The sequence below is a fragment of the Phyllopteryx taeniolatus genome, chromosome 20, assembly GCF_024500385.1.
Source record: "Phyllopteryx taeniolatus isolate TA_2022b chromosome 20, UOR_Ptae_1.2, whole genome shotgun sequence".
Lineage (NCBI taxonomy): Eukaryota > Metazoa > Chordata > Actinopteri > Syngnathiformes > Syngnathidae > Phyllopteryx > Phyllopteryx taeniolatus.
In genome coordinates, this window is record NC_084521.1 from 4,664,146 (window position 1) to 4,689,525 (window position 25,380).

At 41.3% G+C, this 25,380-nt stretch overlaps 3 protein-coding genes across 22 annotated transcripts in view; 2 read left to right on the plus strand and 1 right to left on the minus strand.

Annotated features, from left to right (window-relative positions):
- Positions 1-6,966: 6,966 nt before the first annotated feature.
- Positions 6,967-10,075, minus strand: xkr9 (XK, Kell blood group complex subunit-related family, member 9). Its single transcript, XM_061758499.1, has 3 exons — positions 9,228-10,075; positions 8,454-8,668; positions 6,967-7,784 (listed from the first exon to the last, which is right to left on the minus strand). The coding sequence occupies exons 1-3, from the start codon at positions 9,596-9,598 to the stop codon at positions 7,153-7,155; spliced, it is 1,218 nt and encodes a 405-aa protein (XP_061614483.1). The 5' UTR covers positions 9,599-10,075; the 3' UTR covers positions 6,967-7,152.
- Positions 10,076-11,299: 1,224 nt separating this feature from the next.
- tram1 (translocation associated membrane protein 1) lies at positions 11,300-18,827 on the plus strand. Its single transcript, XM_061758500.1, has 11 exons — positions 11,300-11,601; positions 12,669-12,732; positions 14,106-14,224; positions 14,309-14,425; positions 14,923-14,981; positions 15,056-15,140; positions 16,218-16,288; positions 16,650-16,754; positions 17,172-17,315; positions 17,401-17,552; positions 18,121-18,827. The coding sequence occupies exons 1-11, from the start codon at positions 11,479-11,481 to the stop codon at positions 18,189-18,191; spliced, it is 1,110 nt and encodes a 369-aa protein (XP_061614484.1). The 5' UTR covers positions 11,300-11,478; the 3' UTR covers positions 18,192-18,827.
- A 1,405-nt stretch (positions 18,828-20,232) lies between these two features.
- ncoa2 (nuclear receptor coactivator 2) overlaps positions 20,233-25,380 on the plus strand; it is a 53,129-nt gene continuing 47,981 nt past the window's right edge. For all 20 annotated transcript variants that reach the window (XR_009785872.1, XR_009785869.1, XR_009785870.1 and 17 more), the window contains exon 1: positions 20,233-20,423. The gene's annotated coding sequence lies outside the window, so the exon portion shown is untranslated. The remainder of the gene's footprint in view (positions 20,424-25,380) is intronic.

Sequence of the window (25,380 nt, forward strand, 5' to 3'; positions counted from 1 at the left end):
AAAATTTCACACAAAATCTCACAAATTACCCCCCAAAAAAGTCGGAAAAGTTACCCTCCTAAAATCTGAAAAAAAACTGAAAAGAATCTGAGAAAAGGACCTCTGAAAAATGAAATACTATCTTCTTCTTTTCCTTTTGAGTTGTCCCGTTCAGGGTCACCACAACGTGTTGTAAGCCTATCTCCTGCATCCTCCTCTCCAACTCCAACCGCCCTCATCTCATGTCTTCCCTCACTCCAGCCATCGTCAACCTTCTCTTTGGTCTTCCTCAAGCTCTCTTGCCTGGCAGCTCCATCCTCATCATCCTTCTACCAATATACTCACAATCTCTCCTCTGGACGTGTCCAAACCATCCAAGTCTGCTCTCTCTAATTTTGCCTCCAAAAAAACTAACCTCTGATGAGCTCCTTTCTAATCCATCCAACCTGCTCACTCCTAGAGAGAACCTCAACATCTTCATTTGTTCTGCTTCCTGTTGTCTCTTCAGTGCCCCTGTCTCTAATCCGTACATCATGGCTGGCCTCACCACTGTCTTATAAATTTTGCCCTTCATCCTAGCAGAGACTCTTCTGTCACATAACACACCTGACACCTTCCTCCACCCGTTCCAACCTGCCTGGACCCGTTTCTTCACTTCTTTACCACAATCACTATTGCTCTGGACTGTTGACCCCAAGTATTTCAAGTCCTCCACCCTCGCTATCTCTCCTCCCTGTAGCCTCACTCGCCCCCCTCCACCTCTCTCATTCATCCACATACAGAATATTCTGTCATACTTCAGTTAATCTTCATTCCTCTCCTTTCCAGTGCATGCCTCCACCTTTCTAACTGTTCTTCCACCTGCTCCCTGCTCTCACTGCAGATCACAATGTCATCTGCGAACATCATGGTCCACGGGGATTCCAGTCTAGCCTCATCTGTCAGCCTGTCCATCACCACTGCAAACAGGAAGGGGCTCAAGGCTGATCCCTGATGCACTCCCACCTCCTCCTTAAATTCCTCTATCACACCTCCTATCACACATCTGCTGCACATATTACAAAAATGGCAAAATAAATACCATTTAAAAAAAATCAAAATTACATGTTTTTAAAAAACATTTTAAATACAAAACATCTGAAAAAATACAAAAACAAACCTTACAAATTCCACAAAGATTCTGTTGGCCAGACCCCCATATGTGCATTAAGAGCGCCATCAAATGGCCAGGTCCCTAAATTAAATTTGGGTTAAACTCCAAATTGTACCACTTTCGGGGCATACATAAACAGTATTTATACATCCCACCAAAACATCCAAAAGCCGCAAATGGCCCTACAATCAGCTTATTATATACATGGCATATACCTCATGGTTGTTTGTTGCTGGCAAAGTCCCACGGGTAGCGAAATGACCTCGGAGTAGCCCTCATAGGGTATGCGGGGACCATAAACTATATGTTGACATCATAAAATGATCAATAATTGTCATAAGTCAAACAGAGTGTTAATACAGGGCAGCGATCCGCGCTGACATCATCTGAACAAGGAAGCTCATTCATGTTTTTTCCACGCCAGTCTGTTAGTTGTCACGCATAAAACAACATGTCCGCTCTCCCCTCTGCCTCACCTCCCACACGGCGAACCCTTCATCAACTTCCCACAGCATTTGTCCTCCAGCGGCGGACGTCTTTGTCCAAATTACAGTCCGCTCTGTCCGTCTCCCGTAACAAAATAAACCACGTCTGATTTTGATGCGTTTGACCGTCTTGGCCTTGTTTGGCTTGGCCGCCATCTCCGCCGCTGCGGTTTCATTGTGAAGGCTTGAGGCCTGCAGCGCCACTGGGAGATAACGTGATTATTCACCAAAATGGCTTCCATAGCGCACATGCTAATAAGTGCTAAACAGCCGTATGGTGTTTTCTTGAAATGGGGGAGACGACGGATGATGTCATCGGCGTGCTTTAGCCGGAGAGAGCGGGTGTCGTTTCGCCTGCTGAACGACCGAGGGGCCCGCGTCTGAGTCCCGCCGTCCTTTTGCCAGGGGAGCCTTTTTAAGGAGATTACTCAGTCACACACCTTTGTTGCGTTACGTGCTGAGCGCAAGACACACAGACGGCGCAGACGTCAGGTGACGGCGGCCTTTCGCGTTGACTTTGCAACCCTTCGGTAAACGTTTCATCACTTCTAATGTGGCATTGCGGGAACGCTTGACACTCAAATAACACTGCATGCATTTTGTACATCTACTGGGTACTAATTATATGTACCAAGGGAGGACGTACACTCACAAAGTCATTTTAAGGGAGCCAGGGGGAGGTTTAAATTTAAGGCAAATATTAAAGTGTGGGTGGATTGTTAATGCTATACGCAAAAGTGATGTTTTTCTATACCGTCTTGAAGGTCTCATATTGATTCTACATATAAATCCGACAGGCTGACATTTAAAGGCCGTCATATACAGATCGTCAACATCTGCTGGACTGTTCTCTATGAAACGAGACTGGCCACTTTGATACTTGGAACTAGAGCTGTCACTATCGCTTCTTTTTCAAATCGATTGTCCTATTGATTATTGATCGAATAATTGAATAATAATCAGCCCCTGCCCACAATTTTTTTTTTTTTTTTTTTTTTTTTTTACTACTAACATGCATTTTATTCTCATTTATGAGGCATGGACTAAAATCCTTAAACTCGATATGTTGTTACTGAATCTGTGGTATAAATTTCGTGTACAGAATTTGGGACGGCAAAATTCTAAACAGTTAGCAATCGCGATTAGCATTAACACGCTAGCCATTTTTGGTTAAAAAAAACAAACTAACTACCATTCAGCTCGCTCATACTTATCATGTTATATGTACATTACACATCTACCGGTGTTTTAAAAATAACTTACAGATGCTCCTTTCTCATTTCTGGCAAAGTTTATCATTGGCCCAATCCTGCATCTGTCTACAATAAATGTCCGTGTGAAACACAGCCCAAACATTGTTCCGGGCGGAACTTTTATTTTTTTGTCCCGGAGAAGCTTCGAGACAAAAAATGTTGTGTCGACCACTTTTTGAAGTCAACTTAGCTGATTTATTCGATTTTTTTTCAACTGACTGACTGACCTACTGAACTACCGATGCGACTAACTGTATACCAATCAGCTGAATTACTTATTGGCGAAATGACCAACCAACAAAATCCCTAACGAAACAACTGACTGGCTGACTGACCAATTGATTAACTCCCCAAATGGATGACTCACAACCAACTGACAGCCAAACTAACCAACCGACTGACGAACTGACTGACCAACCAACTGGGCAACTGACTGACCATCTGGCCAACTAACTGACTGACCGGCCCGGCCAACTTGCTGACTAACAGACTACCTGTATGACCAGCCATCCAAACTAGCACAAAAACAGTGATCAACCCAAGAGGTGATAAAAACCTAACCCTGTGTCTTTTGCTTTGGAATAAAAGCTTTGTTGGTACATGCATGTAAGCAACATGTGGCCTGTAGCCAAAGTGACACGGGGTGAACGTCTGGGTCACTTTATTGCCCCGATAAAACGTCCTGAGGGGCTAAACGCGGCTGGCCCCTTACACCCGCTCAATACACCCTCCCAAAAAAAACTCATTCCTCACACTGGGGTTTGCCACTCTTCCTCAAAAATGCGTTTTATGGCCATTTCGCCCCCTTTTCTGTGCAGATGGGTTAAATATGACATCAAAGCTTCTTTTAAATCCCTCACAGTACCTCTCATGTTTCTCCGCCAGTATCGAGTTCAAACCCTGCATTTTTACAGTAGATTTAATGGATCAATGTCTGTAATCACATTAGCACCGGCTTAATGTAGAACAAATTTCAGCGTGGCGACCTTCAAAGACGGCGGGCCCGAGCTTTAATCGGCCGTGGCATCTCGGGCTGCACTCGGGCCCGCTGTGATAAGCTGCAAGAGGAGGCCGCCCCCAAATCCCCCACCCCGCCCCACGCACACCCCTTTTATAACATTTTCATTTCTGAGATTGCTAATCCAGGAGCTCTGATTGGAAAAAATGCCACCTGGGAATTTAGTGAAAAAAAGTACATTTGGGGAAAAAAAATACAGTACTGTGCAAAGGTATTGGGACACTATACAAAACTAGACAGAAAACAGAAGCCATGTTTATGTTGCGCACACTCCGGCACCACACAGGATGATGGATGATATCCACTGTAGCTGTTTGTTTGCGCTGCGGCTGAATATGCATCGACCTCCCTGTCGACTGGATGTAACTTAAAAAAAAAGATTGCGTATGACCGATGGCTTCACACATCCGAAAAAAGTAGTGGTGGGCCACAATCAAACACACACATGGGGTGGCGACTGGGAAAGCTTGTCTTGATTAACCGGGCCGGGAGAACCCTGGCGTGTTTTGGCTGTGGCGTCATGTCCCGCTTGCCCGAGCAGCTTGGTGGTGGAAGCCATCCATTCTGCTTTGTCTGCAGTTTGTCTCCTTGCATTTTCCCGCTCATTCGTATGGCTCGCCCGACGGCCTCACAGGAAGTTGCGAGTGACAACGAAACGGTGCTTTTTCTTCAGATGTGTGTCCGACTCTTGAGTTATATATATATATATATATATATATATATATATATATATATATATATATATATATATATATATATACTCGGGCTGTCAATCGATTATATTATTATTAATATTAATTCTTATATATTTTGACTTACATCATAGATTTGATTTATTGCAATAGTTTAAATTGTTCTTGTATTTTTAAATAGACTTGCCAAAATAAGTTTTACCGGTATTTGCTCATTTATTTTATTACTTCATCATTTGTGTCTTTATCGAACAGCAGGAGAGCAGTTGTCCTGCTTCCACTCATATGAGCTCATCATATAGTCCAATGCATGGAACTGTTTTTGTGTTTTCTGTTTTGTGTAGTTGTTTGCCCACATTATTCCCCTGCATGATGGATCCTGGAGCAGAATTCCGACATTGTTACAATGCTCTTGGAATAATTTATTTTATTTACAGAACCCTGTGAACCGTATACCAGGCTCTGATCACACACACACACACACACGCACACACACACACACACACACCGGCCCACTGCTTGTAATTACCCTCAGCCCACGCTCCAATCTGTCACTGCCCCGACTCATTTGTCAGTGCGCAATGCAGCGTGATTAAAGAAACCTTAACGGTGCCGTTGCAAAGAAACAAAACAGGAAAAAAAGAAAAATCCTGGGAACTCTCGGAGCTGAGTGCAGGTCGCTAATGCATCTAAGATGCCGGTGCAGCGTTAGTGCATTATGGTAATTAAAGACATGCAACATTACAGGGCTTCATTAATCATGCCTTCAATGGACTTTGAAACCTTAATGAAAAACGGCCCGCCACGCCGCGTTTATTGTGCCTTTTACAAATTGCGGGGGGGCACCGCACACGCCGGCAGACCCCCTGAAATTGGGATGTAAAAAATAAGATGCTGCGGCCTCATAAAAACAAAGAGAGAGAAAACGTTGTCTGGTGTTGGGGTTGAAGATGCAGCAGCTTGAGAAAAAGACTTAATAAATATGTTCATGGAGCTTTTGCATGCAACGAAACAAGAGGCGCTAGCCGCCGGCTACCTTGCGAGGTAACCGTTAACCGAGCTAAACTGTTGAGTGTAGTCTCCCTCATTTCCTCCACCGCGAAGTTCAGCTCCTTCTGGGCGTGCATTAGGGCGAGATGAGAACGGGAGATAAGCGGCTATTACCGTGCCAGAAATGACGCATTCCCACTTTTCCTGACTCGCCTTTTCAGGGGTCATGCTTCACTCCACTGGTTCGATGTCACTGGCGCTAACTATTCAGGTGAGTCACTCAGGCAAATTTGTTCCAAAAAAGACTCCCCACGCCCCCCGATAAAAGCAATTTTGGCAGGTTTACGTGGACACATTTATTCTCGACAAAAGGAGTAAGAGGGAGAAGGGGAGGATCTGTCATTTGAAAGGTTGATGTCATCTTTTTTCTCCCTATATGGGAGGGATGTCTCTTTCCAGTTATCACTATCTTGGAATGGCTCACACCAGTTTCACCCAAAAACACAAAATTAGGTGGACATGTCTATCATGTGAGAACACACAAAAATGTCTCTCGGACCAATGGCCGAAATTGAGCACCAAGTTGGCCATTTTGGTTTAAAGCAGCCTATTTTGGACAAATTGCATGAGAAATGGCCCTCCGAAAATCAGCCTTCACGTCAACACTTTCACCAATCATCACGAAATTGGGTGAACATATTTATCATGACAAGACTCACGAAAAACTAAAGAAGCATGCCTCAAATTGAACAGAAAGTCGGCTAATTTGTTTGGAGTATCCTATTTTAGGCGAAAGAGCCCCAGTTGGATGCAGTATTGCTCACTCTGAAAAGGTCATTTACGTATACGTTTATATGAATTGCAGAGAATCACAATAATAAACATTTTGTAGAATGAATACCTCTGAAAAGTCCAACTATTGACGATACAGTATAGCCTGGAAATTGTTAGTTCGTTTGCAGTCAAAAAGCCTCGAAGAAAATAACAATGACAATACCGCCCCCTGGTGTTCAATAGTTGCATTACAGCTCTTCCTGCTCCAGCAGTAGTATGCAAAAACTCATATTATAATACTTGGAAACCGTATGTGCATGACATCAAAGCATGAGGTAACCCTTATCATTCATGATCATGTCATATTTTATTGCACTTGACTCCATTTTATAATCATTAGCTTTGCTATCAGTCTCGGTGTAGTAACAGCTTTCAGCGAGCTCAGGAGATAAAAAAATAATAATAATTGCCTTGCAGATAAATTACATGTATAAAGCTACGCTGCAATAAATACGGTATTTACATATATTATTGAAATGTATGTATATATATATATATATATATATATATATATATATATATATGCTTCATTTTCATCTTGCATGTCCCATTGTCTGCCATATTTGTGGAGTGTCATCTTTATTAAAAGATACTTGTATGTCACTTTTTCTTAAATGACAACAAGCTGATGATTTTCCTGAAAGCATGTCTGCCATTTTGATGGAGTGTTGTGTTCCTCAGAGTCTCATCCATGTTTCGGGACTGCCGTCCTCGTCGTAGCATGTCCGCCATCTTGACTAAATGTCCGTCAAGGCCGCAGAAAGTTGCTCATCCTCCCTTTTAGCTCCGTGCGGTTAACAGTCCCGTCCACCTCGTCGGCTTGGCGCCTTTTCTCCCTCGGGTGCAGGTGGAGGTAGTACAACACGAGGCAGACCAGCCCCAACACAGTACCGCAGAAAATGAACCCGCTGATCACGAGGAAGAACGTTGCCTTCTGCACGTCCGGCTTAAACAAAGCCAAAAGTAATGGCGACGTCATGTTAATGAGCGAGTAGAGGATATAATACACAACCATGGCTATTCTGGTGTCCTGTCCTTTGACATTAAAAAAGGTGAACGTGAGGATGAACCCAACCACAGCGCGGTAGACCATCTCATGGCTTCTGGTGGAGCAGAAGTTGGTGCAAAGTAGGTGTGACCACATGGTACCCAGGAGCCACAAAATAGCCACCAAGGGTATCACGCAGTAAGGGGTGAGTACCAGAAGGAGGCTGTAGCTGAGGATGTGGCTGCTAATGGTGCAGAGTTTGTAGAGGAAGTAAATGACGGTGGGTATGCCGGACGGCATCTCCTGGATGCGGGGCAGCGACCGGCGGAGACAGCGGCGGTAGTCCACCAAGGCCCAGGCGATGTTAAAAGAGGAGAAGACCATAGACAAATCTGGAAGACAGCAGACAGGACAGACACAGTTTGTTGATGATTGCATTGAGATTTAGGGTTGTAAATTGGAGATTCGATTAGAATGGCGCTCGTAATATTCTCGTCAAGACTACAGTACATAAAGAGAGACCAAGATTTTGAGGACAACACCAAGTCAGGGGGAATGTGAAACAAAGAAAAGAATGAAAGGTTGAGGATCTGAGACCAAGTCAATCGCAAGGCCAAGACAATGTGAGACCAAATTGAGAACAAATATTTGATAAATTGCAAACAAATTGAGCCCAAAACTTGGAAGAGTGGAGACCAAGTCAAGTCCAAGACATTTGAGCTCAGAACAAGTTGAGACCAAGCCTTTGAGTTGAGAACAAGTCAAGACCAAGACGCAGGCAATACTCTGAAGAGTTGAGACCAAGACAAGACAGACTCTGATGAGCTAAGACTTAGACGAGACCAAGTCAAGACTAAGACTATCTTTCTGTCTTGATTAGTCTTGATCATAAATCCAGAGCCCCCTAAGGAGGAATCAGAGACAGGATAAAGATAAAACGCAAAAACAAATGAACTCTCAATCTTCAGACTGTTTTTTACTACTACAACATTAGGCACTCCTCCAGTCATGTCAAGCTTTGGGCTCAACCCAGAAAACATGTGAGCATCTCCGAAACCTACACTGCACGACCGAGGCCCCGCCCTTGTCCAGGACTATGTAGATCTGCAGGAGGAGTTGGGGGGCGCTCTCCAAAAACGCCTCGAAGAGTTTGAGCATGCTCAGGTCGGTGGCTTGGCAAAAGAGGCCGTGGTGCACTTCCTTCCTCGCATCCTCGTCAAGGGAGCCAGCTGAGATCCAGACCACTCTGAAGCCACTTTTCAATAAGTGGTAGTACCTAAAAAACAGGATACATACAATAGGAGAGATACGAGGTAAAAGACAGCCAATACACGATTAAAAGTACAATTATCTTTCAGTATAGCCGGCCTGTTGTTGCACAGCTTTTGACTTAAGAAAAGACAAAGTACATATTTTGCACTGTTTTGATGAACATCTGCATACTTTTGAGAGTACCCTTGATTAATTTTACATATTTTTGCTACGACAACAGAATGCTATCTTTGTTAAAAACAACAGCAAACCTTTGAGACAGAATATCTGAACTGGTAGAACCCTGGAAAAAAAGATAAACCCCAATAAAGTCTAGTCTGAAAAGTCTTCGCTTTGGGTCCGGAAAGTTGTTATTGCTGCGGTGGTGCTGATGTTCAACAACAGGTTTACTTTATGAATAGAACTGTAAGTATGTAATCATTCTGAGGGACTGAACAAAATACAACCTCAAAGTGGTTCTACCAGTTCACATAATATGCAGGACACCGGACAACATACCGACGATACATGTGAACTGCTGCGCTTCCTGTTACTGGGAATGTCATCACTGGTGTCACCCTTACCTGGTAAAAATACCCGCGCCGCACAGGTGGATGATCACGAGTCTGCACTTGGACATTCCCGATACAGGGTTCATCAAAGTATCATCCAGGTCGTCCTCGTACCAGGCGTGACTGAAAATCTGAGTCACCAGCAGCCCGGCCAGGACGAAGGAGAAAGTCATTGCCGAGCGTATGTAATGTTCGTCCAGGAGGTACTTCAGGGACAGTCCCACGTCTGTCCAGATGTCCACGACGTACAGGAGAAGCCCGACGGCTGTCAGAAACCATCGGAGTTTGGTGTACCGAATGTCTGTTTGGAGCATGCCGGAGTCAGTCCGCGAAAGGCTTTGGATCTGACAATTTTGCGCATAGCAGTTGAGATGTGTTGCCATCCATTCCTCGTCAGTAGAGGAAATCCCAGACAGAAAGTCTCTCTTTCACTTCCTTGGAACTCGTGAAAAGCTCCACCTTACGCTGAAGCCGAGCAATGTTGTTATATAACAGCGTCCTGTGTACATGCACCCCTGTGACTGATTGACTCAATGTCATCATCAGCGGTGGGAAGAAACAAAGTTCAAATACTTGTGTACATAAGTAGGATTTTTCAGGTATCTTTACTTGAGTATGTATTTTCCTGACGACCTTTTACTTTTAAACCCTACATTTGAAAACCGATATCTTTACTTTCTATTCTGTACTACTTTGTCAAGAGAGACTCGATTTTTTTTTCTTTTCAAACTCTACGGATGATGACAAGACATAAAAAAACATAAGTAAATAGAGAGACAACCGTGGTTGGTACCTTGATTTCTTGATCGAGATCTTGAGAGCTTATAAGGCGGGGGCTGGGGGGGGGGACAGGAGCAGGAATGTGAAGCCCAGGAGACATGTTTGATGTGTCAGATAAAGAGAATTAAATGAGTTGAGAGTCGTGGGTTTTTGATTGGCAGGTACCAAAAGGGCGGGTCAGGGTTTACCTGTTTCCAAGGTGCTGACTACATTGTTTATGGGAGTGGCTTTAGCTGAAATCACCTGATTATTGACAAAGGAAAACCCCTTTTAACAATAATAAATCAATAAATAAAATATTATTATTATTGATTTATTGTTTACTGTATGTATTTTGTTTAAAGCTCTGCACCTAAAATACATGCATACATTCATACTTATGCGATGACTAATCTGAAACTGAGCACAATAACAGCGTTTACTCAGAGTTTATGAATATTACTGGACTTCTTTCTCAAAAGAGGATTCGGATTGTTTGAGTCTTGAGTCTTCTGTTTGATGGCCAGATCTTCATCTTCCGTTCCGCTTATCCTCACTCGGGTCACGGGCATGCTGGAGCTTATCCCAGCTATTAGACAAAATGGTGTAATGAAAGGCGAGTGGAGCATAAAATATCTCTAATTGACGATGACTTAGTAAGACTCATGATTGATCACTCTCTAATCAATACTGTTGGGTGGGTCATGGACAGATCAGCATCAGGATCAGCATCAGGATGAACTTTGTCCCAGAGAGAAATTTGCTTTGAACACTACAACTTTTGCTGCATTTGTATACAATTGTTCATATAATAGATCATGATAATAATTTCCTCAAAAGACAAATTGATGCTTCACTTTCCTAATAAGAAAATACATTTTTTGTACATGCAGTTTCTTAAAAGTTGCTCTGAAAGGCACTTTAACCATGTAAGCGGGAGTAGTTCTGTTCAACACTATTTAACTCTGGCAGATATCAAAGGCTATTTTTGATAATACATGTGCATTATTCCTAATTTAGACTAATTCAAACATGTCAGTAAAATTGATTTTCAATAGGAAATTCACTGGGCCATATTTTTACCGTTACTGATCAAAATACCGTGTATGAAAAGGACGCCTCTAATTAAAAAGTACCACAAACGTATTTTGGGTTAACGGATTGATTCCATTTCCATACATTTCATTGGAGGACGTTGATTTGAGATCCGAGTGCTTTGAGTTAAAGATGACGAACTCGCAGTTCCTCTCCAATGCTGCAGGTGGCGACCGAGCAAAGCAGCAGTTTCCTGTTTAAGAAGCTCCACTCAGGAGCGGCGCCCTAAACTCTGCGCGGCGTGGACCCTCCCACTCCAGGACAAGAGTGACACGCCATTTAATCGCCGTCTGGCCCGACGCTGCTCGGAAACAGGAGGGGAACCGCCTAGCGCCTCCACGTCGAAAGCAGCTCACATTTGATATTGAGAGTAGCCGCCGTCGAAGAAGCAACGCCGAATCGCGTAGATATGGGTATCCGAAAAAAGAGCACCAAGAGCCCGCCGGTGATGAGCCACGAGTTCGTTATCCAGAACCATGCCGATATTGTGTCCTGCGTTGCTATGGTGTTCCTCCTCGGGCTCATGTTTGAGGTAAAAGGCGATACGCATGTTTGATAGACCGTGCTAATAAGTGGACGGAGGCTCCCGGTGGAGCTGCGGGAGCCAGCCGGGGCAGGCTCGACTCTCTCCTGCCCGCCAGCTAGCTTCCCTGGCACGGCTCTCTTGCTCGCCTTTCTTCGCCGCGTTACTTCCTCTTGTGAGGCAAACTTTGCCCATTTAAAAACTGGCCTCCCCCTTTTTAGCCATTTAAAAATCACAAAAAGTACACATTTAGTTTAGTTTATCAATATTTAACTTTTTTTTTTTTTTTTTTTTTTTTTTTAAATTATGTTTTTAAATCGTCACTTTTCGTCTGTGTGAACATTTCGAGTCAATAGGCGCACTTTCGCCACGAATCATATAAGTTCCCTGAACGCAACATTTTAATTTAAGAATACGTACGTTACAGTTTATTGGTAGCTATCGATCCCCTGTGATTAGCGATTTGGTAAAGCACGGATTGTGGTTAGTTTGCACGTATCGTTGGATGTGTTACGTGGCATTCTGAGGGAGAGCTGCCGTAATTCAGTCTAAAGACGAACCCCAACTTTTTGCCTCCTCTTTTTAGACTATTGCTAACTACAATCGTGAAGTAGATCAAAAGCTTGACTTGGCCTCCTATACGTTTCGCTCAGAAATCTATTAATACGTGTCTTTAAAAAAAAAAAAAAAAAAAAAAAAGTTTTGAATTGGCCGACGGGGGTTTATGCCCATGAATGCAGCGCTGTCGTTAAAAAAAAAAACAGCAATGAATGCACTAAAACGAAACTTTATTGCTTTTAAATTCACTTTAATGACTACATAACCCTTAATAATATAAAATAACTATAATTCATAGTTAATTAAAATGTTTCGGATACACCTATTCTCGTTTCTTTGTAATTGATGCTGCAGAATCCCATAGGACCTGAACGCAACACATTCGATTAACATCAGGGTTCCCTCAAATGGCATAGTAAACAAAACAAAAAAAATGAAGAGAATGCGAAACGGATGTTTATTGATCTTATATATAAGCATTTTTATTTTCAATTATTCTGTTATATCCAAATTCACAGGTCACGTCCAAGTTTGCAGTGTTGTTCATCACTGTGCAGTACAACGTCACCATCTCAACAAACGGTAATTAATTAAAAGTGAATGAAATTAACAATCCTTCCAATTTTAATCTGCCCATATTTATCAAGGTCGCTTGTAGTGAGTCCAGTTTGTTTCAAGGCTAACAAATGTCTTTGCCAACTTTTCTTTTTTAAGATAACATCCAGGCAGTGTCAGGGTTCCATTCGCTGCTTATCTGGCAGGACTGTAACTTATTTACAGATGCCACTTAAATGAGACTCATTTAAATACACAGGAAGAGAGTGGGATTGTTCTCCAAAGGATTTACAAATTTATGCAGGCTTGTGAGTGTAAGATTACAATGTTATTCTAGTCAAATAACAACTGTATTTTTGTAAGTGTTTTTTTTTTTGGGGGGGGGGGGGTATTGACTTTTTTAGTTGAATTACTTCACTTTTTTAATTATTTTTTTCTTAGATTATAACTTTTTTGCTTGACCTGTTTCTTGTAACATGTTTTTTTGTGGTTAAGTTTACTTTTTTTAGGATCACACGGTTTCCCCCTAATGTTTTTTTTCTGTAACATTAGGATGTCTATGACTTTTTCTCTGTGACATTTTGACTTTCCATAGAATATTACGACTTCGTTCTAATAATTTTATGACTTTATCCTTGTAAAATTGCCCATTTTTTTCTCAAAAGATTACCATTTTTTCCCCTCAAAATATTACAAGTTTCCTTGTAAATTGACTTTTATTATAGAAACATTTCAACTATTTGTTCTCATGTTTTTTTTTTTTTTCTTTAAATGGAATATTACAACTTTGTTCTCATCACATGGCAACTTTATTTGTAAGATAATGCTGGTTTCCTTAAAGCGACGGTGACGGCGTTTTCCATCACCATATGACGTTTAAATGATTTTTTCTCAAAATATCTTTTACTTTTTAAATAATAAAAAAAAATACGACTGTTCTTTTAACATTAGGGCTATTCTCACAAGATTACAATTTTTTTCCTTTCATAAATAAATTCCCACAAGATTACAGTTTTAAAGGCATTTTCCTAAATACTATTACTGTTTTATTAGGACTCTTCTAAGAATTTTTAAAATATTTTCCCCCCCTCCTTCCCCCTACCAAAATTACAACTTTTCTTATTGCAAACTATCCTGAAAGTATTAAGATTCATCACATTACTTTTTTTTTTTGTTTAAACTTGATTTGCTGATAGCGTGCAGATGAGGATGATGAGGAGGAGGATGATTATGAGGATAGAATGTATCTGAGGTGCGTGCAGTCAGTGACGACAGGATCTTCTCAGGCAAACAGTTTGTGATGCATCACTGTAGGCACATTTTCCTCACGGCCAGTGTCGCTTCCTGCGACGATTTGATGAGTAATCGACGTGTGTGTGTGTGTGGTCGGGGAAAAAAAGGCCCAGAGGAGACGGCCGTCAACCACTTCCACAACGGCATCAAAGACCTGGCCACCATCTTTTTCTACATGCTGGTGGCCATCATCATGCACGCCATCATCCAGGAGTACGTTCTGGACGTAAGTGCGACTCTTTGCATAAAAGAGGCCCGAACGCATACCGCCGAGCCGCATTGTTGTCTAATTGCTCTCCTTGGTGCACAGAAAATCAATCGGAAGAAGCACTTCTCCAAAACCAAACACAGCAAGTTCAACGAGTCGGGCCAGCTCAGCGCTTTCTACCTGTTCTCCTTCGGTTGGGGCGCAAGCATGCTCTTCTCTGTGAGTACTCGTTTTCAGTCAATCCCTGAGTATTCAGAGAATTCGTTTTTAACTTTATTCGCTGTTTTCGTGCTCAGACCAAAGCAAAAAAAGTACTGCTTAGTTTTCGTCATACTGCTATTGAGATGCCCTGATTTGTTGGCGGTCTTGAATGCACCTGGTGCACATTCTAAAGTGAAATTAAAAGTAAGTATGCTGTATTCTCATAATTGAGTTGATTTTTTTTTCTCATATTGTGACTTTATTCTTGTAACATGACTTTTATTGTGACACTACACATTTTTTTTCTTTTTCCCTCGTAGCATTGGCATTTTTGTCATAGACTTTTTACGGTAATTTTCTCATATTGTGACTAGTATATTACAACTTTGTAACATATGTTTTTGTCATATTTCAACTTTATATCCAAGAAAATCAAACATAAGTATTGTTGTTACACTATTGTGTTTTTGGGACCACTATCTTATATTTGACTCCCCCACTCTGCTGTGTCACAGGAGAACTTCCTCTCCAATCCTGCTTCGCTTTGGGAAGGTTACCCCCACATGCTGATGCCGTAAGTAGCTTGCTTGCTAAAAACAAATTGGGGGGTGACCATGCTATTGAAATTATTATTTATTGTCCCGCCAGACTGCAGATGAAGTTCTATTACATCTGCCAGATTGGCTACTGGCTTCATACGCTCCCTGAACTCTACTTCCAGAAGACAAAAAAGGTAATGGCAAACGGTAATAAATAACAATAAGGTAAGCAAACTCTTAGGATTGTTATGATCCTCCATAATAAACTTAGGGTACTGTTGAGTGAGTACCTTTCTGACAGTGTCAATCAAAAGTCAGGGTAGACTCTAATATTGGATCTCATTTTTTGGCAAGTGTACCTAATAAAGTGTCTAGCCAGTATCTTATTCAATGACTGTCGAATGTCTCCAAACGTCTTGCTTCTTATTTGGATTTTTGTCAAAATTGTACAACTTCATCATAAAACTTGTTTCTCGTAATGTCATTCTGGTAAAATGACTTTTTTCTTGGACCATAGACTTTTTTTAAATCCTATCGTTCCAAGTTTGTTCACATAATCTTACGACTTTATTCTTGTAGCATTGACTTTTTTTGACGGCATGATTTTTATTGTATCATCATGGCTTTTTATCCCAAAAATGTTTGCTTTGCATGAATTTTTCATTGTAACATGATTTTTTTTTTCCATTTGTATTGTTACCTTTTTGGGGATTTTTTTTAGAGAGGATTTTTTTGCATATGATTTTTCACATAGGACATTTTTTATCCTAACTTTTTTTTATCATAGCATAACATTTGTATCGAAAAAGTCTGAACTTTTTGTCACATTCTGACTTTATTCTCATAAAATGATGACCTTTTTTTATCCTATTATTGTGGCTTTTTATCATAGCATTACAACTTAATACTCATAACTGACTTTTTATTGAAACCATAGGACGTTTTTGCCAAAATATCACAACTATTTTAAAAAAATAATAATTTCCCCTTGTAATATTGTCACTCTTTTCGTAACATGACTTGTTTTATCGTGTAACTAAAAATGTAATTGAACTACTTTTGAGTTTTACGCATACATTGAAACGTCGTACAAGGTTAGCTCCTAAGTTTATGATGTCATTGTGGTCCCGCGTTTGGATCCCCCGATGTTACTTCCCGTCGCGCTTCCTGTTTAGGCCGCATTGTTTCCACAGCATCGCAGCTTTTGTGAATTGTGCCGCCCCGTCGTAAATATTTTCCCGTTCCTTTTGTTGCGTGTTTACCGCTTCCAGGAGGACATTCCGCGCCAGCTGGTGTACATCTTCCTGTACCTGGTCCACATCGCCGGTGCCTATGTCCTCAAGTAAGACAACTAGAGAGACTGATTATTTTTTTTTTTTTTTTTGCATCTACAGTGGACATTAAGTCTCCTGTTCAAATGCCATGGCTTTGTGGTATTAAAAAAAAAAAGTGAGACAAAGAAATAATTTCTAAACTTTTTCCCTCCATTAATGTGACCTATAACCATTTAAACTCAATTGGGAAAAAAATTATTTTCGAGAAAGGAGTTAAAAATGACTAACATAATCTGTTCACACCTCTGGGAATGTGGCTGTGTTCAGAATTAATCACACTCAAACTCATTAACCCCAAATAAAGTTCATATGTTCTAGTAGGCTTTTCGTCATCCTAATTCCACATTTCTTTTTTTCTTCGTTTTCCAGTCTGAACCGTCTGGGTCTGGTCCTGATGGTGCTGCACTATTTTGTGGAGCTTCTCTTCCACGTTTCCCGCCTCATCTATTTCAGCAACGAGAACAGACAATTGGGGTAAGAGGAGAAACTTTTACTTTTTTGTTTTGTTTACAGAAAATGCTTAACATTGCTCAGTGTCACCAAAATGCCACCAATAGTCACCAAAATCTATAAATACATCTAATTATGCTCCCTTCCCCATTTGGAAAATATCACAACAAGATCCCCAAAATTTGGGATTTTATGGATTTCATATCAATATGGGCCCGTGAGGACGTAATGATTTTCGGGTGAGCGGTGAAAATGTAAAAAATATTACGACGCTCTTCAGATTAGGAATTTTTTTATTTTTTATTATTATTATTTTTTTCTCTCTCTCTCTCTCTCTCTCCCCCCTCCCCTTCCCCCTTAAAATATATATATTTTTGAATTCACTATGGGAGTTCCCTACCCGTGTGTGAAATTGCAAATGTCCTCCTGTGTGCCTTTCAGCTTCAGAGTGTGGGCCGTCCTGTTCGTCCTCGGGCGTCTCCTCACGCTGTCCCTCTCCGTCCTCACGCTGGGCTTCGGCCTGGCCAACGCAGACAACCAAGGCTTCGATTTGGCCACGGGAAACTTTAACATTCTTTTCGTGAGGTGAGCGTAATGTCGACCAGCATCAAGCAGCCTTTTTGCGTGTGCATGTGTGTTAATCATCTTTTTTTCGCCTCTACCTCACCAGGATCAGCATGCTGGCTGGCGTGTGTCTGACACAGGCCTTCATGATGTGGAAATTTATCAATTTCCAGCTGCGCCGCTGGAGAGAGCACACCTCAGTGCAGACCCTCAAGAAGAAACAAGGCCCCTCCAAGAGCAAAGCAAAGAAAGATAAAGGTGAAGTAAATTTCTGCCCCTCCACCCCCCCCCCCCAAAAAAATATTATTATAAAATCACGTATTATGGCCTAAAAATTCTTTACTGTCCATATTGTGAATTGTAAAAAGTTTCTGTTATTATTGTGAGTACTATAAATCCATATACAGTGGTGCCTTGATATGAGTTTACAAAAATTGTGGTGAGGTGTATTTTAATGAAGGGGGGGGGGAAACAGCACTCCATTATATTGTACTTTACAAAAAAATAATCAGTAATTACATAATTAAACAAGAATTAAAAATGATTAAACCGTTTTTGTCACTATCAATTGAATGGCTACTGTGTTGCTCATTCTGGTGTGCACGCCTTGACCACCTGGGGGCAGTATAAGCCAGACAGATATATATTCTGTTCAGACCTCCCGTCTCCTCCCAGCTCATCAGTGTTTCGCTGGCTGGTTTTTGTTTTTTGGGTGGGGGGGTGACATTATCTTATGTTGGAATTTGTACAAAATTGATTTGAAAAGGTGGTACAAATATATTTAAGTAGTAATAATCTAATGAAGCCTCTTTTTGTGTGTGTTTAGCCAACGGCATCAACGGAGTCAACTCTCACGCCGCAGACTCGCCGAGATCCCGGAAGGAGAAGTCCTCTTAAGAGACGCTCCCTCCAACCCCTTCCCGCTCGCCTGGGCCCCTTCCCTTGCTCTTCGAGACGTCTACGAAGTGGAAGTCTGATGGATTTATGCGTCGTCGGAAAGGCCGCTCCGCTGTGCCATTTTTCTGGGGGGGCGGGGAAGAACCAACTAATTATGGAATAAACTATTACAAAAAAAATATTTAAAAAGTGCCTATCGATACAGATCGTTTTGTACAGGGTGTGTCATTTTTAAAATTGTGTCTTTTGATGCCCCCAAGTCTCTCATTTCATCACTGCCCACCAAAAAAACAAAAAAAAAATGTATTTTTATGAATTGTGTCTTTCCATTCAGTGTCTTATTCTAACCACTCTATAGCTTTGGATCTCCTTTTTGTAGCAAAGCAAATGACGTCACAGGCTGACGAAGGTGAAACATGCAAGTAGATGTTTTTTTGTTTTGTTTTTATAACCAGAACACCCAATGGGTGCTCGATGAGGACTCCCAATTAAGTAAGGAAGGCATTAATAATAATGCTGGCGGAGAGAGGAAGCTGTGTTTTACTGCATTTCTATTATTGCTTATAAGAAAAAGAGGGCTTTGTTGTAAAAGTGTAGACTGTTTTTGATTGTGACAAATAAACCAGATTGACTGTTGATGTGATTACTTTTTTCTTTTTTTTAATGCCATTTAAAGATTAAATAACTAGCTTCATCAGCAGATTGGTCACTTTGGCAACAGGCAATTTGTTTTATTTTAGAAAATATGTTTTTTACTCAGATGACTAAATGTTATGTTTTTTAAAGTATTTTAAAATAACAAATTTAGTAATTCATTAAATTTATATACACAGCAGTGCCTTGAGGTGTGAATTTAATTTTTTCTGTGGCCATGCGCAGACCTCAAAACACTTATCTCAAATTATCTTTTCCCATTGAAACAAATGGAAATGCCGTGCCGGCATGAAATTGAACAAGTCAGCTACATCAGTGATTGCAATTGCTGTTGTATCAGTAAAAAAAAAAAAATTACATTCAAAACATTTTCAATGTATTGTTTTTAGAAAAGTAAAAGTAAAATCGAACCTTTTGTTTTACCACTTACAATAAGTAGATTAGTAAATGATAAAAGGTTATTTCTAGTCATGTTCCTATTGTGGTCACTTCGTGGCGGTGTTAGACAATTTTACCCAAAATGTACATTTGTTTTTGTTCTTAATTTTTGACGAATGATAGACAGTAAATGAATTTAATAAGTAGGCTCCTACTCCAGTCATTAATATGGCTCTTATTTTGTAGTAAAAAGCTTTAGAACATAATTTAATCAATTAAATTCGGCAAAAATATATTTTCTTTTTTAGTTTTAATGGGAAAGTCCAACATGATTTTCACTACTAAAGAAGTCACGATAAAAGGTCAATTTAAAGCATGTTCCTGATGTGGTCACTTGGGGGCGGTGTTGCTGCATTTGACCAAAAATGTATCTTTTCTTTTTGTTTTCTTCTATGAATGATTGACAGCAAACTAAGCAAATAAGTAGGTTTATTACTTCAACCAGTAAAACTTTTTTATTATTATTATTATAAAGAAAACCTAAAATTAATTAAATTCAGATATTAAATATGTTTGGCTGCAATATGACAATATTACTTTATCGAGTGCTTACGAATATTATTCACTAGTGTGACATAATGTAATTACGTACGTGTCCAATGTGTTGTTATGTGTGCTCGTTTTAGTTTTAAAACGCACTTTCGACACACATTTTTAACTACGCTAACAGATGGACGACTCCCAAAGTAGCCATTATGGCTCAAAAACAACAAGCACCAAAAAGACAAAATGCTAATAAAATGAAGTACGTTTGAAGGGAAGCGGGGGTCGTAGCTTGCCGGAGGAGCCCCGTGATGCGCTTTGGTGTGGGGGAGGATGAGGAGAGAGAGGGAGGGAGAGGGAGAGAGAGAGAGAGAGAGAGAGAGAGAGAGAGAGAGAGAGAGAGAGAGAGAGAGAGAGAGAGAGAGAGAGAGAGAGAGAGAGAGAGAGAGAGGGAGAGAGGGAGAGAGGGAGAGAGGGGGGAAGCTAGCCTAGCTGCCAGCCAGATAAACACTGAGCGGTGGCTTGCGGACTAACAGCAGGAACATGGCGGCACAGTTAGCCAGCGCTAATGTAGTTCCACCGCCGCCTTCGCGAAGGTCAGCTCAGCCCGTGACGTGTGGACTCTAACTCCGAGGAGGACAACTTGAGTATTAACACGTAAGCGGGCATTTTTGTGTTTTTCCGTCGACGAGTCCCGGTACCAGAGCCCCCCACCCACAACCACCACCTCCTCCTCCTTCTCCACTACCGCCACTCGCTCGTCAATCTCGGTCGTCGGTGCACTACCCACTCGGGCTCCTTTTTAGCTTAGCTCGTTAGCTTCTCGGTCAGCCGTGGTGTCAGTGGTGGGTTTCTGTTCTGCCCCGCGAACTCAATTAAAACGCATTCAAGAGAGAGCTTGCAGGCGTTTTATGGCCATGTACGTCAACGGCGTGTGTATAACAGCAACTGGTCGCTAATACACTCTGTTATACAAGCGATACATGTACTTATTATTGTTTTTTTTGTTTGTTTGTTTTTTTTGCTGAGTGAGCGAGTGAGTACGAGATGAAGTTGGGTCACTGTGAACGTAGTTAGCACGCTAACGGGCTACATGGATTGCCTGTTAGAAATGGGTTTTTCCCTTCCTAAATGTTTTACTACTGTTCACAATGCACAATTTAACGAAATCACAGCCGAACGGTGCCAGGGTAGGCGAACTGCCAAGTAGCATTGCTTTATCGAGTTTGGCAGCAGTTAGAGGAAGCGACTTTGAGGGTTTGTGTCAAAGTGGTGGTAATTGCATGCCAGTCTTTCTGTGAAAGCCTAACTCACGTTTTAGCTTTGTTGCGAGTGCTCGAATGGACGTGCACAGTGGTTAGACGTGCACAGTAATCCCCTGCTATTCACGGGGAATAGGGAAAAACAGCGAGTAATTGACGCCCCCTCATAAGATTAATAATATATATATATATATATATATATATATATATATATATAGCGGCTCAGAAAATGGATGGATGGATATATATATATATATATATATATATATATATATGTATAATTGCCTGTATTATTAGCTTATACTATAAATATTCCACAAACTCTGACCCCAAAACATTTTTTATATCATTTCAAACTCATTTTACAGAATAAAGCCTGAAAACTAAATGGTTTACACATTATTTGTTTTTGAGAAAAATACACCGAAAGTGCATATGCACATGTGGCGAAGACTCAGCAACGTCCACTAACAACACTGGCTAAACTTAGCTCCTCCCCAACATGACACGTTTTGCCTTAATCTCAGTCGAGATCTTCAATATACAGTATTTCCTTGGCACCAATTGGTGTACTACTTTACTGTCTCGACAGGGCTTTGGCGGCGTCTTGTGGCATTTTAGGGTTTTTCAGAAAGTGCACAAAAAATGTGAATTTGTTCATTTGAAATTCAATTTCAATGAAATTGTTAATTTGTTTGTACCTGTACCTGTGAGGGCCTCCTTCTTGACTGATTCTAGGCTACACACACAAACACACGCAGTTGTCTTTTGCAGTGAGTTGTCAATGCCGATAATGCAGGCGGAATGCATCCCGCCGAACCAGTTATGCGGTATCCCTGTGCCCACCTGATGACACACTGCGCCTCCTGTCACATCGCTGGCACGGGTCCTTGACATGACACGCTGCACAGCTGCCGGCATGTAAAGGAGTCTTGGCTTTCTGTCAGTACTGGAAGTTAAAGGAGACGGACATAGACACGACATATAAATCGGGGGAAAGTGGAGATGTAAGCACTGCTGAAGTACTTACAGTAAGTAGGGTCAAGGAATTTGAACGCTGGAGTGGTTTGTTTCGAAATGGTGATTGAAGTCGACCCCTGAATTTGTCAGTTTCGGGGTTAGTATCAAGTTGGCTTTACACGATCAGGAGTTTTGGGACCGATCACCGATCTGATCACAAGTGTCTATTTAAATGACTTGTTCATTTACTGTATATAAGGTGTACTTAATTGCTCCAAAAATTATATTTATAATAAATAATGTATCTCTGTTCATCTATTTATGCCAGTGAGGCATAGTGAGAGACAACAAATTAATGGTCTTCTATTAGATGGCAGGAAGTACATACAGGAATTAATGCATCCACTTTCTGTGACATTTCTGTTTGTTGGTGTGCCGGAGATTTTCCAATTCTAAAATATGTTCCTTGGCCTCATAAAGTTTGGAAATTACTCCTCTAGTCAGGTCATGTATTCTAATCAATCAGGTCAAACCAACATTACAACATGACAGAAATCATGGGTGTTAACTTTCTGTAATTAAATTACTTCACCCACACCGAAACTTTAGCGCATGATTCGACAGAACGCCTACATGTTTACGCACAATCGATAGTGCTAGCACTAGCTTGCTAGGCTACATAATGTTTTGTTGCCTGCTTGCGAGCCGTATCGTATTAAAAGTACGTGAACATACCTTAAGCAAGCCTTAAACGAACGTCCTCTCCTGTCCTGAGCACCGGTGACAACCAACACACGTTTTCAACCATTTTGTCCGTAGAATACAGTCGGCATGATCCATTCTTGTCGTTGCTACGGTAACAAGTGTATCCGGTCGCATTTGAGTTGACAAGATAAAGCCTAATGATAGGGAAAAAAAACGGGATGCGGTGGTGTCGGAACACAAGATTTTATTGCAGTAGTCTGACATAGTGCAATCGTGAAAGAGAAAATTTGTCTTGTAGTCTGATCCGGCATTATGTGTTGTCTGTCTCAGACGTGTTGTCTGTTCCACACCGCCAACATGTTTTTTTTTTTTTTTTGTAAATAACTTTATTGGCCGTCAGGTATTTACAGTACTACGTCAAAACACACGTGACAAGGCTAAAAATAAACTAGCTTTTGGATTCAAATATACTGTGCAAGATGGTGACGTGGAGTAAATGTCTTTTGTGGAGATTGGATCGGTGAATTATTACATTAAAGCCGATCAGCATAAAATGCTAAATATCGGCCGATACAGATAAGGCCGATCAGATCGGTGTAAAGTCTAGTATCAAGGTATCGATATGGAATTGAAATTGGTCCCACAAGTTTGCTAGCTTCAGAGGTTATATGAAAGTACCAATTCAGAACGGGAAGATTGAAGTCGACCCTCAAATTTGTTGGTTCTGGAGGTAAGGTACTCATGCAGAATGGGGGATTCAAGTCGACCCGCAATTTTGTCTGCTTCGGAGGTAACCAAGGTACTGATTGGTGGTCCTTTTGAGGTACCGAGATTAAATGGGTGGGATGACAGGTGTATGTTAGGGAATTACACAATGCCGGGACGGAGATGCAAAGTTTAACACTCTCCTGCCCTGTTGTGTTGAAAGCAATTGTTGCTCTCCGTCGAATATTTTGTACTTCAAACCAGATGCCGCAGGCGACATTTGCAGCAAAATCTTTACCTCTCACTACCAAACTCCTTGTAGAGGTAATCGGGACAACTGTGGATAAATATTTAGCATTTCAATCACTGCCCGGGTAATTGGAGACAGAAGTGCAATTTTGACCTGTATTGTAAGTCTGTGTCCTTTGCCCTGTGATTAGAAGGCTTTGTTGCATCACCTGACTGATATTGTAATCATGTGACCCTTGTTCTCCAGTGCAAGCTGACATTTTTGTCTTTTCTGGATCCCACTCCAAAACTTGGACAGCGGTCTCGTCATGTATTAAACTCGACTCTTCAGCCTTAGGACAGGTTTTTTTTCCACCCAGGTCTTGACGTTCTGCAATTTGCTTTCACACAGTCTTCCGTCCCCCCCGTTAGACCTCTGATACTAGCGTTCACTTCGACCCTGGCGAATAGATGAGGATAGGGCCCCTGATGTTTATTCATTTTTTTTGGGGCACTCTGACTTGTGAATGTAAACTTGAGATACAAGTGCTGTATGGTGAGTATAAAAAATAATTAGTATTTATTCTTCAAAAAAGAGGCTTCAAGCTGTTTGTCATGTTTGTTTCCGGTCGAACTAAGCATAAAACAAAAGGAATTACACGCCGTATATTAAAACAACCAGATAAAATTTCCTTTTTTCCGGTAGATTAAGGCTAATGCTAACATGGGTGATGATAAACATCTATGTGGCTGTGTTGTAACCCTTTAAGCAACGGATATTTTAACACATACAGTGCAGCAACACGTGTAGAGGGACAATGTAATAGTACTCATGGACATATTCTGTATTCTTTATCCTCTGCAAAGAACACAATATGAATCCCACTTGGATTCTAGGCAGCGCGCACGCCACTGCAATATGATTGGCTACTGCATCCAGGCAGGAATGTTCAGTGTGACGTCGGTATGACTTGGCCTTTATACTGCCCCCAGGTGGCCAAGACACGCACACCAAAATGAGCAGCACAATGTGCATTAAATTGAATGTGTGACAAAAACTGTCATTATTTTTAATTCTATTTATGTCATTACTGTAAGTTTTTATCATTTATTATGTATTTAGCATGGTCAAGGAACGACTTAAACTCATATCGCAAGGCATCACTGTAGGTTAATTTACTGTACTTATAACACTACACAACCATTTTTAAATTTGCTTGGCTGTTAATATTAATGGCAAATAAAAACTCTCAAGTTGCGTTCGTTATTGTAGACTCCAGTCCTGTAGGCGGCGGTGGCGCGCAACACAAAATGGCTGGCAATTGCAACACATCCAAAATTATAAACTAGAAGGCAGCCCAAGTAATATGGAGCAATGGCTATTTAGCTGTAAACAAACAGCAGTCACCATGTGGCTTATTGTGTTAGCTTATCCGTCCGTCAGTCCTTGTGTAAGGTCTGCAGTGTTTTCTCTACAGGATGCCTCACTCCTCCTTCCCTCCCTCCCCCTGATACCAGCTCGGGCACCTCACCCTGCTGTCTCTGCGTTGGTGTTGCCATGGAAACAGCCGTGTGACAGGTCCTGGGTGGGTGTGAGGGATGAGCTGCGGGGGTAATGGCCAGGCTTACAGTAACGACAGGATGGAAGCGTGAGTTGGGGGGGGGGGGTTGGTGGGACGCCATCACGGAAGAGGAGGAGCAAGACTATTTACCCCCGCTGTGCTCTGAGGTGTTCCGTCATTGTGTTGTTTTAA

Bases quoted from the DNA above. Each gene is read 5' to 3' on its own strand.
- xkr9 (XM_061758499.1), bottom strand. From the start codon at position 9,598: ATGGCAACACATCTCAACTGCTATGCGCAAAATTGTCAGATCCAAAGC. The intron at 8,669-9,227 runs GTAAGGGTGACA...CCTGTTTTTTAG, and splicing joins GGCGCGGGTATTTTTACCAG to GTACTACCACTTATTGAAAA. The intron at 7,785-8,453 runs GTAGGTTTCGGA...GCTGTCTTCCAG, and splicing joins CGGGGCCTCGGTCGTGCAGT to ATTTGTCTATGGTCTTCTCC.
- tram1 (XM_061758500.1), top strand. From the start codon at position 11,479: ATGGGTATCCGAAAAAAGAGCACCAAGAGCCCGCCGGTGATGAGCCAC. The intron at 14,982-15,055 runs GTAAGTAGCTTG...TTGTCCCGCCAG, and splicing joins TACCCCCACATGCTGATGCC to ACTGCAGATGAAGTTCTATT. The intron at 17,553-18,120 runs GTGAAGTAAATT...GTGTGTGTTTAG, and splicing joins CAAAGCAAAGAAAGATAAAG to CCAACGGCATCAACGGAGTC.